The sequence below is a fragment of the Brassica napus genome, chromosome C8 (assembly GCF_020379485.1).
Source record: "Brassica napus cultivar Da-Ae chromosome C8, Da-Ae, whole genome shotgun sequence".
NCBI classification, from domain to species: domain Eukaryota; kingdom Viridiplantae; phylum Streptophyta; class Magnoliopsida; order Brassicales; family Brassicaceae; genus Brassica; species Brassica napus.
The window spans coordinates 44,303,615-44,319,575 of record NC_063451.1 but is presented as its reverse complement, the minus strand read 5'-3'; the positions used below and the strand labels follow the sequence as shown (position 1 = coordinate 44,319,575).

Sequence of the window (15,961 nt, the reverse complement as noted above, 5' to 3'; positions counted from 1 at the left end):
GGTTTATGTAAACCAGATTCAAAATAATGTTTGATTACACCTGGTTTATATTAATGAGCAACTATCCAAAAGAAACCAGGGGGAAAGTGAATTGAGAGCTCAATACAATCATCATTAGACCTATGTTGAGACATCCTAAACCTCATAAAAGGTTCTCATTTTGATTTTACTTAAAAATTCCAAGAATTGCCAATGATGTAGCTGATAAACTAGCTAAAAAGGGTAGAATGAAAAACTCTGGCTATGTAATAAAGTGGAACTCTTGTATGTTTTAACTTATGGAATGAATCAAGTAAAATATTGACAAAAAAAGATCAACTAGTAAAATCTATTTTTTATGTAGAGAATTCGCTTGTGTTTCTATTGTGTCTTGGTTCCTATCGTATTTAGTTCTTACAATTTCATATTTGGTTAATAACACATATAGACATTGCGTCACTTCCCACTTTATTTAGTGATATCATATGTCCATAAAAAGTCAACAGCATGACATTTGACCAGTATTTGCAGTGCGAGTCTACTTTGGAGCCTGAGGCAAAACATATTTTTTTAATTCACAATATCAAGATCAAAGAGCAGCTAGACAGCAACCAGCTTACTACATTTTAATATCATTCCGAGAAAGAAAAAAACAAAACAATGGAGGTGTTTTAAGCAAGAAAGTGAACTGTCCATGAAAGATCTTTATAACCTACAAAAATTTGTCTGAAATCACAAAACAAAGGTTTTTCAGAAGTAAAATGTTCAGTAAACGGTCAAATCTTTAAGCTTGCTTCCTTTCCTTGGGACCAGACTTGGCGACTCTAAGGCCTTTTCTGATCACGCTGAGGCTAGCAAGTGTTGTCTTCTTCAAATCAGGTTCAATACCTGGTTCGCAACAGCTTTGGCCATCATAGGGAACTCCTTGAGGACAGACTTGTTAACATAGAGCTTAAGCTTGCTTTGTTTCTTTGTCTTGGTGGTTTCAAGTACCACACCTTTCTCCTTGTCAGCTACCTGAATGGTGGTCACCGTCTTCCTGTTCGCCAAACCCGAAATCAAAGCAAAAAAATCCAACCGTTAATCACATGTAAACCAACAAAATTCAAAACAAAACATCCAAACTTTAAACTGTGCACTACCTAAACGCAGTAACTTGTGTCCGTAAACAACATTCTATCCAATGAATTAACAAGAATTTAGAGGGGAAAAAAAGAATTGTGTCATTACCAGAGTGCTTGTAAGAGTTGAGTTTGCAGAGGTTGTTGCTCTCTTTGCTAAATTAAACCTTGGCAATGAGTAAATGAAAATTATTAAATACAACCCTTCACAAATCTCACGTTTTTTGAATTTGACAGATTTGAAAGTCGAAGGTTAGATGAAATTGGAAATTAGGGTTCCAAAATTTCAACGTGCAATTAATTAATCTATGTTAATAACAAATCCAATAGCATAGATTAAAGACTCACAGATTAGAGTAACTTGCAATTGAAGCCGGATGTGACTGTGGTGAAATCGATTTCGAGTTTGTCGAGTAGGAAAGAGACGAAGGTGAATTATCGTGGAGGATGCCGGAGACAAAGTCGAATTACGGTAGAGATGACGGAGACAAAGGCGGTTGTGAGGAAAAAGGGACCGTCGGAGATGGAGGTGACGGAGACGACGAAGAGAGCGTTTGGTGAAGAAACCCGACAAAGTATTTGCTTTTTTTTTGTTCCTTTCATAATATTAAAATGTATTTCTTTTTCTAATTAAGCTTTATTTTACTGATGGCAAAACCGTAAGTTTGTATATTTCAAGAGTTAGTCTAGTAATTTCAAAATTATATGAGTTAGTCTAGTCATTTTATGATTAATTAGAGTTATTTTAACTAATTTCTCTTTATTCAATGACTCGCCAGCACAGTTTTATAATTGTATACAGTATACATAATCCATCAAATGCAACAATTCGTTATATATTTCTTCAGTACTATTATATTCAAATATTAGTTTCTTCTTGAGCAAGTCGATAATCCTGAGAACCATAAGGACTAAAGGCTTCGAGGAACAAGTTGGATTTACGTCAAGGATTGAGTCCCATGTCATTACACAGATCATCAGCATGTTGGATGCTGAAAGTTGAAATGCAATGACGTTTATAGAATCTGCTCGATCTTCTCATCACTTCCATTTCCTTAGAGAATTGATCCAACATTTGCTCTTTGCTCGGTAATTCGAATTTCCCATCAACAAGCCGGCTTAACCACATGGAACGTAGCTCTGATGTGTGTAGGTTTGAGTTGCTTTGAACGTATCCCACAAAGCCCATGTTTGGTATCAATGGATGGATTGTTCCCCTGAAATTTAGGTTTGTTTATGTAAGAAAGGTTCCAATTTAGTTTTTTTTTTTGACGACTGTTCCAATTTAGTATCATAAGAATGTAGGCGTGAACTAGCACTAATGAGTGCGTTTAGTTATATTTACAAATTGGACTATACTACTTTTCATTCAATTTGCACTAGATATCAATAGTCTTACGGTGGCGGATTATAAGCGTGTGCACCTGTATAGAGGCATAACACCGCATGGAAACTCAAGCCAAGTTCGAAAGGGTTCAGGAACAATGGCCTTGAGCTTCTTCTTGCCATCATAACCAGTTGCGAGTATCACAACATCAGATTCTAGCGTAGTCCCATCCTCAAACTCAATCCCTTCATCATAAAAGCACCATTTTGATGTTTTCTTAAACCGAATCATACCCTTATCCGCTTCCTCGAAGAAATTCTCCGGTATGATCGCCATTTGACAAGAAGCATAGTCTTCTTCAAAAGAATGGTCCGGTTTAAGACCATATTTCTCTAGAGGAAGCTTCCACGTAACATATGATTCGATGAATTTAGAAACCACGGCACGCTGTAGTAATGTCATATGTTTATAAAAAACTTAGATAATGTACATATATAATTATGTAGTTTATCAAGAGGAAACTAATAGGTTTTAAGATCGCAAACCAGAAGAGAGAATATGAAGCAAAAGAGAGTTCTTAGGAAGCTTTGGTCAGGCCTATCATGAAGGAATTGAGAAGCTCTGGTAGAGTAGAACAAGAAAAATGGCAGCCCCCACACCCAATAATGCGGGAACACCCAGTGTGTTGTTCTCACCACCATTGTGCATGCTTGTCCTCCTTCTGCTGCAATTTTTTTATTAAAAAAATTGGATAAAATGTTAAAATGAAATAAAATACTTCTTTTTAGTTATTGGATGCATATTGATCACATAATGATCGAAAGGTTTCATCGGAATATTAATATGTCGCTTGACTATCAAACTTGTAAGGAATTGTTCAAATTGTGCCAACCAGATTTAACGGTCCAAGGCCAAACGAAAATTTATATATGACTTGAGCCAATGTTAGAGTGAAGGTAATTAAGTGATAATTAATCAAAGACGTTTGTGAAAGAAAGAGAATATGTAATATATAATATAATATATACCTTGATTGGCTATAGCAGACTCTAAAGCCAAATCAATAGCGGATTTCTTGAAGCCAATGACCGCAACTTTCTTGCCACGGAGGACATGAGAAGCTTCTTCTTTCTCTAACTTGCAGTAATCCATTGAGTGCATCACTTTCCCTTTGAATATCTCAGGCCCTTTCTTTACCGGAAACGTTGGTATTCTTGGTACGTCGCCGAATTTTCCGGTGCACACCACCACGAATTCAAATGCATGCCACTACACACACATGTATAAAAAAATATCATGCAATGATTCACAAATAGACGTAAATAAAAGAAAAAAAAAGCACGGAAAAAAGAAGAATAAGACGAAGACGTAAAAAGAAGAGAATAATACTGATGCATGCAATAGTTTACAAAAACTATTTGGAAGTTCTTTACAAATTTTAGACTACACATATATTTAAGTTTTAACTACAACAAAAACTCGTTCATATGCATATTGAAAATTATTGCTCACAACAACAAAAGTTGCATGGTTTTTATAACTAACATATATAGATTAATTGTTTAAGGTATAGTTTGGATACAAAGGCTGTAACTGGTAAATCAAGAAAGGAATACATGGAATAAAAAGGAATGGAATAAGATGAATGGAATGCAGTAGAAAAATGGAATGGATTCATTCCATTTGTTCCTTATCAAAATTGTTTTGGAATGTTTTGCTTTATATATATTTTGATTAGATTTTTTTGGAATTGATGGAATGAGCATTCCATTCCATTCATGTTAAATGGTAAAATAATTTATGGAATTAATGGAATTGATCATTCCAAAGCATTCTATTCCAAAAATGGTCAATCCAGTTGCAGCCAAAGTTCTCAACGAAATATTCGTTAAAATTAATTTAAAATGAAAAATATGAGAATGAAGAGGGATATGCATGCATGCAATAATACATAAGCAAATATGAAAATTAAGAAAAACCTGAATATCTCTAGCATCTCCGTTCTGAACAGCAACTTCCCATACAGGTTTTCCGGGCAAAAAGCTGCCGTAACCACCGAGGTCAACCATCTGTAGAGCGTCGCCTTCACCGGTGTACTTAACTTCGATGACCTTAGAACCAAACTTCATGAACTTGAGGAGATCAAAATGCTCAGCATAAGATTCCAAGTAATCCAATATCTCAATGTATGATGGGAAAGTTGTATCATCTCTATTGGGCCATGGAAAGTCAGAAAACTCGTAATCGACTCGAGCCGATTGTAACTTAGTCGTCTCGTAAGTGCAGCTCTTCCAAACACCTCCGACCGAATCCGAGGCTTCGAAAACGATCGGGTTGTGATGAGCTAAGTGCTTAGCGGCTGATAAACCGCTGACACCAGCACCGATGATCGCTACTCTGGAAGAAGTAAGCTTATTGTGGTTAGAAGCCATTTAGAGAGAGATTATGAGAGGAATTATTTTATGAAGTGTGTTTTAACTTTGATTTGTGTGGAGATATTCTATTATTTGTTTGTTTTGTGTCTTGAAAGTGTATGGTGAAGAGAAGCAAGGTTGCTGTTTTTTATAGTGGATCATATGACCAACAAAAAGAGAATGTATCCACGATACTGTATTGACAACTTTTAAATAAATACTAGCACGTGTTTTATTCAGGGTAAGTGGGCTTTTTCTTTTGCAGCTTTGTGTCAAGCTAATATAATTAAAAATTAGCTCAAAAAAACTTTGATTTGTGTGTGTTGCATGGCTTATTTATAAAGCGTTTTGTGGTTGATTATGTTATCAGTTTTAAAGAATAAAACCACTTGTAACTAAACATGTGACAAAAAAAAAATCTAATTGGTATCTCAAAATCTTGTTTGATGAACATTTGGGTTTCTTTCCTTTATTTTTTTATTCTTTTCTTTTATTGCTAAGATATTTGAAAAAAAGATATCACTTAGCCGGAGCTGGTAGCTATACTGATAAAACTTTCTACTCTTAGGATAGAGGTGTCAGTTTTGAATTCCAAAACTTCTTGAATTAAAAAAAATGATCTCTGAATGGACACGCTATTAACTTTGTAGGTGTAGAATAAATCCAATTCATTTAAAATGGAAAATAGTGCTGTATTTATTAAACATTTAACTTTTTAATCGCAGAACAAGAAAGCACTATAAATATTACTTGCAGTTCATATAGGACTTAATTTATTTGCATTACAAAACAAATTAAATCATAAAATAACAAATAATTTTGATGAAGAGTGTTTTGAGTTGTTTGTTTGTTTGCATGAGCATATTTATAAGGTTATCCCGTCGGGTCAGGTTTTATTAATTCGGACCGGGTTTGATCAAAAAAAAAAAAAATTAATTCGGACCGGGTATAAATTTTATTAGGGAGCACGTGGTTTTGAATGTTGGTTTAGTTTCGAGGAGGTTTGAAATTGAATGATCTAAAGCGCGCTGTTCTTGCTTAGAGAAATTTGGTGGTTGTCGTGAGGAAATTTCTGCAAATCAATAATTCGCCTTTTTGTATTGTTCGTGTTAAATTTCTAAGTACTTTCAAGAAGTCTAATGGAATTTTTTTAAAAAGCTATGTGTCTTCGTAAATTTGATTAAGAGCTTCTTAGTGTAAGGATGGACTAACTTTTTATTTTATGTTAAAGCTAGGAATAGGGAAAAAAAATTGTATGAATATGACCTTTAACATTTTGAACATTTTACAAAATTAGCAGAAAACTCATATAGTTTTAATTTCTGCACAATTTTTTTTTCATATATAAATTATTATTTTATAATTGAGAAATAATCAATTACTTTTAGTTTACTAGCAATATATTTTTTAAACTATTAAATAGCGTTTGCTACATATATAAATATCACAAAAATCATAATCAAACCATAATGACTTTAAAAACAGGAGCTATGCTGTAATACAAAATTCCAGACTTAGTGGCTCGATCCTTATATGTCTGCCTGTGTATGCAACTGTGTGCATCTAGGCATCTAGCTTCCCAAAGTATTGGCTTGAATAACAAATTAGCTTTTGGTATAAAAAGACAATTCAATTTCGTACCAAAAAAAAGACAATTCATTTTTAAACCAGTGATCTCTTCGTTTTGTTTATTGCATAATCTCATAGAGTCATAGGCTGAGTAATCTTTTAGGCCTTTTTTTTTTAACTTTGTTCAATAAAATACCAGTTGGCAAAAAAAAAAAGTGAAGCAACCAGAGTCAATGACATATATAGTCTAACTAATCCAATACTCCCTCTGGATTTAATTGTATGATGTTCAAGGTTTTACATACATATTAAAAAACGATAAATACACTATTTTAATGATTATTTTTTGGTTATATCAATAAAGTTTCACCTTTCATAATTTAACTTTTTAATTTATGTTTAAATTTTAAAACTAAATGCATTAATTATATCTCAAAACATCATACATTTGTATACAAGATAAAAATATGGAACATCATACATTCGTATCCGGAGGGAGTACAATACAAGATTGTTTTAATTATCAAAGAAAAAAATAACGAAAAATTGTACATTTCATATATATGGTCTTTGGTGGATAGATTTTAGAAAATATTGTAATCATTTGTTGGTCTATTCTATAATCCGTTAGATTAGTACCGATTATGATTGTATTTGTTAATAGATATTATCATTGTGTTTGGCAGCCACTAACGTTGGCACGATTCATTGTATGTCTTTGTTGAGCCTTCCTAACCTAGCTAAAAGTCATATATGGGTTATCCGTTTTCTTAACTCTGATAGTCCAGCGGCGATTGCTTTTAGTTTCAGCACCATTAAATTTGTTTTCGTTGTAGCTTTATTGTTTGCCGCTGATCTCAGCGTTTATCAAACGAACATGACTTATGTTTATGCCCGCTAAAGCACAACTTGTCCAATTTAATTCTGTCTGTACATTGGCCCATCAATTTATACCGAGATATTTATTTCAAAATTTTACATATTAAAATTTGGATTGCTAGGCTATCTTTTTTAGACTATTATCTTCTTAAAAGAAATTATAAAATCCCGTCGGTAGAGTAATTGAAAAAGACCTATGGATAGAGGGATCAGTGCCATTAACTTACATTCATCATTACACATTCGGTAGATACTTGAGAAATTGAGAGATTAAAAATGGCGAATTCCTCCCGTTTACACCTTCTCTTCTTCTCCTTCATCATAGCTACAGCCTCGTGGACGGTTACAACATCCAGATGAGAATCACGACACGAGGCGGCTATGGCGATTGCCAAAGCATTGGATGCGTTGCGGACCTGAACAGGCGCTGTCCGAAAGAGCTACGCGTTATGGACGGGGCGAATGTTGTGGCGTGTAAGAGCGCATGCGAGGCTTTTGGCAAACCGGATTATTGTTGCACCGGTGTGTTCAATAAACCGGAGACTTGTCCACCGACGAATTACTCGAGAATTTTTAAAGGAGCTTGCCCTAAGGCGTATAGCTATGCATACGACGACGCTTCGAGTACTTTTACTTGTGCCAATGCTAACTATTCTATCATTTTATGTCCTAGATAATTATAATTGTCATGGACGAATTGTAATATTATGGAAGTTCTTATAATACCAATCTACTAAAGGTCCCATTACCTCTTCGATGGCCTTGTTTGTTTCAAACCAATAATGAGGCTAATGTGGTTTTGTCTGGGGACAACATTCCGGTCAAATAATATGCTTTGCTAATTACAAACCACAATTTAACAGAGGTGGATTTTGATAAATTTGTGGAATGTTGCTTTCAGAAAAGAGTGTATTTCATCTGATTTTAACCCTAAAACATGGTAAATCTCACGAGCCTTGTAGCCCTGATAGGGTCGATCTTGAATGCCCGAGTCCATTTCTTCTGCTTTTATTTAAGATAATAAATCGATTCTAAAATTGCACACATCGAAAACAAAGAACTACAAGAAAAACAATGCAAGAAAAGAAACAAAAATTTACATAACAAATAAACTCTTAGGCTAATCTTAAGAAGGTAGCATGCTTGAGTAAGTATGACAAAAATATTACTATGAGATAGCTAATCAACTAGTAGTGTAATATTATAATTAATAACCAGGCAGTGAGAGAGGTTCCGGGAATTTGGAGGACATATTTACAGTTGAAGGGTCCCGTCATAAACACGACGCCTTTTTAAATCTTTCGATCTCTAGGTCTTTAAAGACTATCAAAAGGCTAATTTTTAATTTTCTTCTTTTTGGGTCAGAAAATCTTGTAATCTTGAAAGAACTTAATCTTGAAAAAAGGTAGCATGCTTTAGTTATTACGCTTTTATTTAACTTTTCAGTAAGGCTGTTATCAATTTTAGCGTGTCTCAAAGGTAGATCGATTCTCGTGGTATTTAATTAACTGGGAGAAGAGAAAAATAAGACACGCAAATTTATATATTTGTTTTGTTCTGAAACAAATAAATAAAATTTTCATAAAAAATATATTAAAAATTATTTATATTTTTTCACAATGTTATCTGTTTGACCATTTTATCTCGCTTTACCTTGAATGATTGAGTTTTATGCATTTCAAATTTAATCTTGAAATCGTCGCAATCACATTATATTAAAACTATATTATTGTTGTAAACGAAGGATTTGAGACTGAATATTTCGTGTGTCTTATTAATGAGTAATAGAGGTTCTTTATATAAGGATTACAAAATATAGGAAAAATGAAATTATCTAAAACCTAATACAACATGAAATAGGAAAAGATCTAAAATAGATAAATGGAAAACATCTTAAGTCTTGGCCGACTAGGAACTTGGCCGCCGACTCTCTCTCCTCTTGTACACGGCTGGGCCTTGTCTTGGTCTTGGTTATGGCCATCCACATAATGATTTATAACACTCCCCCTTGGATGCCATAACCATATGGATTTGTATCATGCACGACGTTGTCTCATTAAAACCTCCATAGGAAAACCAAAAACCTAAGGTGGGAAAAAATGGAAACCGTAGACAGGAAAAAGAGTACAACACATGACACTCCCCCTGATGAAGGCATCACCGAAGATCCTTCAACTGGCGCATACAGGATTTGTAGTACGCTTAATGTTGTCTCATTAAAACCTTATCAGGAAAACCCAGTGGGACAAAACCATGATGAAGGAAAAAGAGTACAACACGCACTACTCTCCCTGATGTGAACCTCGGTGTAGGTTCTACATACTACGCATCTTGATGCGTGATCTATCCTGTCTGTGTAGGAAGGGAGTAATCGGCCAGTTTCATTACTGCACCGTAATTAAGACCACTTAGACCTCTTAGGTCGTTTCTCATGTCCTTTGACATTGAGTGTCCCGTTTAAAGCATGTGTGCTAAGCAATGTGAACCACATTGTCCTCGGGAATCACATGTTGGTCTTTGCAAAACGTGTTTGCATGTATTCATGATTCAGACGTGATCATCTACTTCTATACTCTTTACTTTTGGTTAACTATGATAACCATTCTGCCATGTTTCAATCTGGTCGATCAATGTCCAGTCCATAGACCACGTCCATACATGTCCACTTATTAATCTTATGAGTGTTCAATGATTATTGCTTTGAGGTTTTATAATCTCTTATCATGGCTCTTCGGCCGAACACACTCTCATGTATCTCACATGTGGACATCAATTCCTTTGCTTTAAGTAATGTCTTATTCCTTGCGTTCATATCTTAATGACGCCTAATGACCTTAGGTCATATATCTCATAAGCTTTATGGGCTACAATACTTCTTTGGTATCCGACAGATTAGATGTCTCCTTTTAATCTTATGACAAAGATTTATGGAGTTCATACAGCAGCAGGCCATTCTGCTATGCTGGATCCTTAAGGGATCTAATGTCGGATTGCAACCTGATGGTTGATCTTTAGTTTCTATTAGCCCGTGACCAAGAAGAAAGGTCAGACGCCTTTTAGGTCTAAAGTCGGACGTGTCTAGAAAATCTGGGCGCTCTTTGCTGAAGAGCTGGACGCCCTTGGACGGACAGAGTCGGACGTCTCTAGTTTGAAGGACCGGACGCTCTCAGCCAATGTGCTGGACGCCTACAGATATGTTTTGTATCATTCTTCTAACCTCTTTTAGGTTTAGTATAAGCACAAGGAATTTCTTTATAAATTCTCATATGTATATGGACTGTTATTGGATTGTCTTTTACACAACTCCAAGATCAATGATCATGTGTGATCAATTTCTTTTATATACTTTATGCAGCTGCTTTTGCTTCGGTCCATGAATCAGCTTAGGAACAAAGCTATTCTCTTATCTTATCTAATCTTATCTTATCCAGTGATCCATATGCTGCTTACTACATTTAGTGTATCTATTTTCTTTCTTATGATCAGACTTGGTTTAATATCGAAAAATCTGTAGCAGCAATCACCACATAGGAGTTCATCTCCTTATAATATGTTCCTTTGATCTCTGTGAGTACCTTGTGTAAACAAGCTATGATCTAATGCTGTTAATATGAAGACATAGACACTCTAGGCCACGTGATCATGTGTCCTCTCTCACGGTTTCTTTATCTCACAAGATCCATCTATTTCACTGGTTTATCAGATGGCGTTTCTGTATATGTACATGGCCAATACGCTCATCTCTCTTTAGATACTTTGAACCTCCACGTTTATCTTTCTATTCTTTATAATCTTTATGATTCTATGATTGTATGATGAGTACTCATTCGTGGGTACATGATCCTCGCTTATGTTCAAGTGCTATTTTCTTATGTATCTTTATACAAATGTGTGTGTCGACACTTTCATGTGATTCCACTATGTTCCAGACATGATCTGATCACTTTGAGATTTCATTATCCAGGACCTTTGTTACCTAGCAGCTTGGCGTCCCAAGACTACTTGGTTTGGTACCTTAGATGTGTAGCTGGCCAGCTTTTATCTATATGTCTGGTATGGTTTCTCTTATCATGACTTCGGATCTGTCTATGCACCTTTTCTTTCTATCCGAGTTTCTTTACTCTTATGGAACACTTGGTCTATCTTGCATAGACTCTATAGCAACTTGATTATGTCTCTTCTAGGGATTTAAATTTCGTTTGGTGCTAAGCTGGTTAGTCATTCTTTTTCGGGTCAGTATCTGGCATTTCGATTAGCTTCTCAATTGGCTATCTTTATATTATCTTTCTTTGGACGTCTTATATCATAATGTATAGTCCGAGGATCTTGCCAAGACAATGATGGTTAAAACCATTCTTATCATTCCTTTACTCTTTCTTTATCCAACTTATAATCTTTCTCCTTTAATGTTTGGATAGTCGGATTCATTTGATCATGCAATCCGTACTTGGCCACTATTTTAATCACCCATGTTTTGGCTCAAGCTTTCTTTGAATTCGGGGAGAAAGTAATACTCCTATCCAACATATATTCCCAATCCTCTTCTGAGGTTCCATCTTAGACGGCACATATATGTATGTGGTGGTTTTATCTCAGAATCTCTTAAGATGGTTTGTCTGGATTTAATGACCCGTATTCATTCTTTAGATGGGAATATCTATGCTCACTTATATGGCCTGATGCTTATTATCATTTTGTACATGTATATTCATAATGTCCCCAAGCATATAGGTAATGGCCGAACCTTTTATAGGTAATGGCCTTTCCGGTTATGGCCTTTGCGGCCAGACCGTTGTCTCTCATGGTCTCTTCGGCTTCTTTGGCCGGGTAATGGCCCTTTATGGTCTAGTAATGGCCGAGCCATATATCATGGTGTTTAGACCATAATACACGAACTTGTAGTATTGATCATGGGTTTATCCTCTCTCCCCCTCATGACCATACTATAAGGTCGTGGTGCTTTGGGATAATTAAGCCTAATGAGTTTCCCTATGTGTACATGTTTCACAACGTGAGATCTTTACGGGATAACTCTGTGCCTTTTCAATATTAATCTTTTGCATCAAGTTCTATACTAGGATGGCTAATCCTATCATGCCATATAGTGTAAAATTTCGTGGTGTTTCTCAATATGGTCACCACATCTCTTGCCTCTTATCATACTGATCCTTAGCATAGTATAAATCAGTAGAGATCATTGGTATAGTCTCGACCACTTTCTTTCAAAGGTCTTAGGCGTTTTTATTCTTAAAGATCTGAAGGAACTTTGTTACCTTTCTTGCCCATTGTTTCTTATTTGGAAACCATTCATTATAACTTCAATGGACCACATTTCTTTGGGTGTATATAATGCCTTATAGGCAAATGCCTTAGCCATAGTTTCCTACTAGGCTTTCTATACCATTCATGATTTCTTACTTGGTTTTATGCCCTTTAGGCAACTCTTTAAAACATTCATATGTTTAAGTAAGATCAGGCAAGATTTAATAAACTTAAAACCAATTCCATATAAATCGTGAATGATCCTTAGGTTAAAGTAAACACGAATGCAATCATAAAGCAATAAGACTAGTCGTATCGAAATTTGGTCCTTTTGAAAATCAGATCAGTATAAGTGACAAAGCCTTTTATTCTATACTGTTGTTACAGTATGACTTTCGACACATGGAATGTGGAATAGGACTTCTCTACTAACTCTTCCTTGGTTACTACTTCACCACAAAGTCTCAGCATCGAGACTGTCTTAAACAAGACTGAGTTGTACTCATCCATGACTTTGTAATCCAAGAATCTTAGATTCTTCTAGTCATTTCTAGCCTTTGGAAGCAACACCGTTTTCTGGTGATAATTTCTATGCTGTAAGGCATCCCAAAAGTCTAGTGGATTTTCTATAGTGATGTACTGATCTTTTAGACTTTCAATGAGATGATGGAATATAATGCTTATAGCCCTGTACCGATTCATTCTCATTGTTTTCCTTGGTAATTGTATCACCAAGTCCCTTTTCGATATCTGAGTCACATTGTCATATAAAATTTAGGTTCACAATATGATCATGTGGCCGCATGGTATTTATCAAGCTCAGCCACAAACAAGTCTTACGCATCTATGAAAACAATCGATCATGGTGCCAATTAGGTCACACGGCCATGTTAGTGTGATACAACAATCCTAGAGATTGGTTCATGATACAATCCGGTTTATATATCAATCCGGATATAAGGCCATACGGCTTTGCCTTAGACTTTCACGATTATTATGTGATACAACGATCTTAAGGATCGGATCATGATGCAATCCGGGTCATATGACTATCCGGATGCTAGGCCACACGGCCTCTTAGATGTACACTAAGCCACACGGCTTTTAATCAATCAAGGGCACAAGGCCGCAAGTGTGTACAATGTTTTAGGCCATACGGCTATATACAATAGGGGATTATTAATCTAAATGTATTTAATCCTATTGCATAGTTGCATCTCTATTAGGTTTACTAATTTCAAGTTTTGGTAATATTCAACTAGATTTTAGTATCAAGTAATCTAGCAACCTAACTCTCATTTATGCAAGCAACCTTAATCAATTGGATTCTACTTTATAAAATATAGGGTTTTAATTTAAACTTTAGTAGAAATCGATTTAGCAAAATAAGATTAAGGTTTCAAGGTCTTTAGAATTTTAAAATCGAGATTAGGGTTTTAAAACATTCAAGTGACCGATTAAGGGTTTCAAGGCCTTAGGATCTTTAACTTCGAAATTAGGGTTTCAGTTTAAACAAGATTCAGATTCAAGTTTTGAAACAATCCTAATTACAGCTCTAGGTGATCAATCAAAAACACTCAAGTTTCAAATCAAATTTTAAAACCGATTTTCTAATTAGGGTTTTAGGGGATTTCGAAAACTTTGATCTTTGATCAAGGGGATTTGAATTGAGATTCAAAAACCTTTAAGGCTCTGATTTTAATTGATCAATGGATCAATCTCTTTCTTAGGTTTAGATCGAACTTATAGAGCTTCGATTTACTCCTAGGGTATTGATCTATTATCCTATGGCTTTTAGTTTTAGAGATTATCTTTTAGGGTTTCAATCTTTACAAAACAACCAGGTTCAATTCATGTTCTCAGAATTAGGATTACCTTTGTTTTGCAGATTGTAAAAACCGGACCACCAAGATGAACCTCGAACGGACGCGAGCTGGCTGCTTCGGGATCGCGAGCTGAGAGGATGCGATCGGGTTAGGTTTGTTAGGTCGCGATCGCCTTGGTTGTCTCTCGCGAACGGGTTGAGGCTGATCGTCGGATCGAGCTGAGGCAGAGACGGGAACGCGAGACAGGATTGAGTTCAAGGGTTCGTCTGAGCTGAGATCGGGATGAAGCTGAGACGGTAATGCTTGCTGGAACGGAATCAAGAACGAATTAGGGTTCTTCGGGATTAGGGTCCCAAAAGACCAAGGCGGCGCCGTCTATTGTTTCTGCGAGTGTAGGCGCGTCTGAGATCAAATTGACGAACGGTTTTCGCTGATAGATTCGTCTCGTCCAGAGCTTCAATTTGATATGTAGCTTGTCGTCTGGTTCCTCGGGGTTTGAGAGATAGATCGATTTTAAGTTACGCCTGGATTAGGGTTTATGTGTGACGGATTTTAGGTTAGGTTTTGTTTTAGGGTTTTTGAGTCTATCGTGCTGATAACGTGTTGTAAACGAAGGGTTTGAGGCTGAATATTTCGTGTGTCTTATTAATGAGTAATAGAGGTTCCTTATATAAGGATTACAAAATATAGGAAAAAAGAAATTATCCAAAACCTAATACAACATGAAATAGGAAAAGATCTAAAACAGATAAATGGAAAACATCCTAAGTCTTGGCCGACTGAGAACTTGGCCGCCGACTCTCTCTCCTCTTGTACACGGTTGGGCCTTGTCTTGGTCTTGGTTATGGGTCATCCACATAATGATTTATAACAATTATTGTATTTATTTCTTATTACTGATAAATAATTTAATAGATCAATGCCAGAAAAGGACCCTTTTTGTAGCAGATAACTCTAACCAGAAATATTGACGACCCATCTATGGTACTAAAAGAATTTTGATTGATAATTTGATACAGTAGAGTTTTAAATTATTTCGCCTATGCATTTTAGATGATTGAACAAAAAAAAAGGTTTGTTATATTTCTTATGTACGTTAGACCAACACCAATGGTGCTTCATTTTTCTTATTTTTTGCTTCATTTTGAAGTAAATTTTGTTCCAATGGTATTTCATTTATTACTTCAAAATGAAGCTGAACTTTCAAAATTATAAATTAGTCTTTAACTTTTGTTTGTTTTTACTTTTTTGATAAAATAAACTATATTAATTAATGTAACCCAACTAATTTTTAATATTTATTTATTATATAAATTTACTTAATTTTGAAGATACGGAAGATCATGATCACATTCGTTTGCAAGAATATTTTGCGCGATTTAAAAGAATTAAAGATAAAGATACTCATTTTGCATTTTGAAACGATTTAATTGATAATTTGTGGAAAAGATGTATGGCTGGTGCTTCTTTATAAAATCTACTATTGTTGTTCTTTATTATGTGCAATAATTTTATTATATGATAATGTTGAATCTATAACAATTGTGTTGGATTATTGTTAAAACAAAATAGTTGAATAAAATT

At 35.2% G+C, this 15,961-nt stretch overlaps 1 protein-coding gene across 1 annotated transcript; it reads right to left on the bottom strand.

Annotated features, from left to right (window-relative positions):
* Positions 1–521: 521 nt before the first annotated feature.
* LOC106365295 (probable flavin-containing monooxygenase 1) lies at positions 522–11,103 on the bottom strand. The gene is made up of 7 exons (XM_013804743.3): positions 4,407–11,103; positions 3,456–3,696; positions 2,973–3,151; positions 2,525–2,874; positions 1,449–2,317; positions 1,210–1,267; positions 522–1,018 (listed from the first exon to the last, which is right to left on the bottom strand). Exons 1-5 carry the CDS (start codon positions 4,857–4,859, stop codon positions 2,044–2,046), a joined length of 1,497 nt encoding a protein of 498 aa, XP_013660197.2. The 5' UTR covers positions 4,860–11,103; the 3' UTR covers positions 522–1,018; positions 1,210–1,267; positions 1,449–2,043.
* Positions 11,104–15,961: the final 4,858 nt, after the last annotated feature.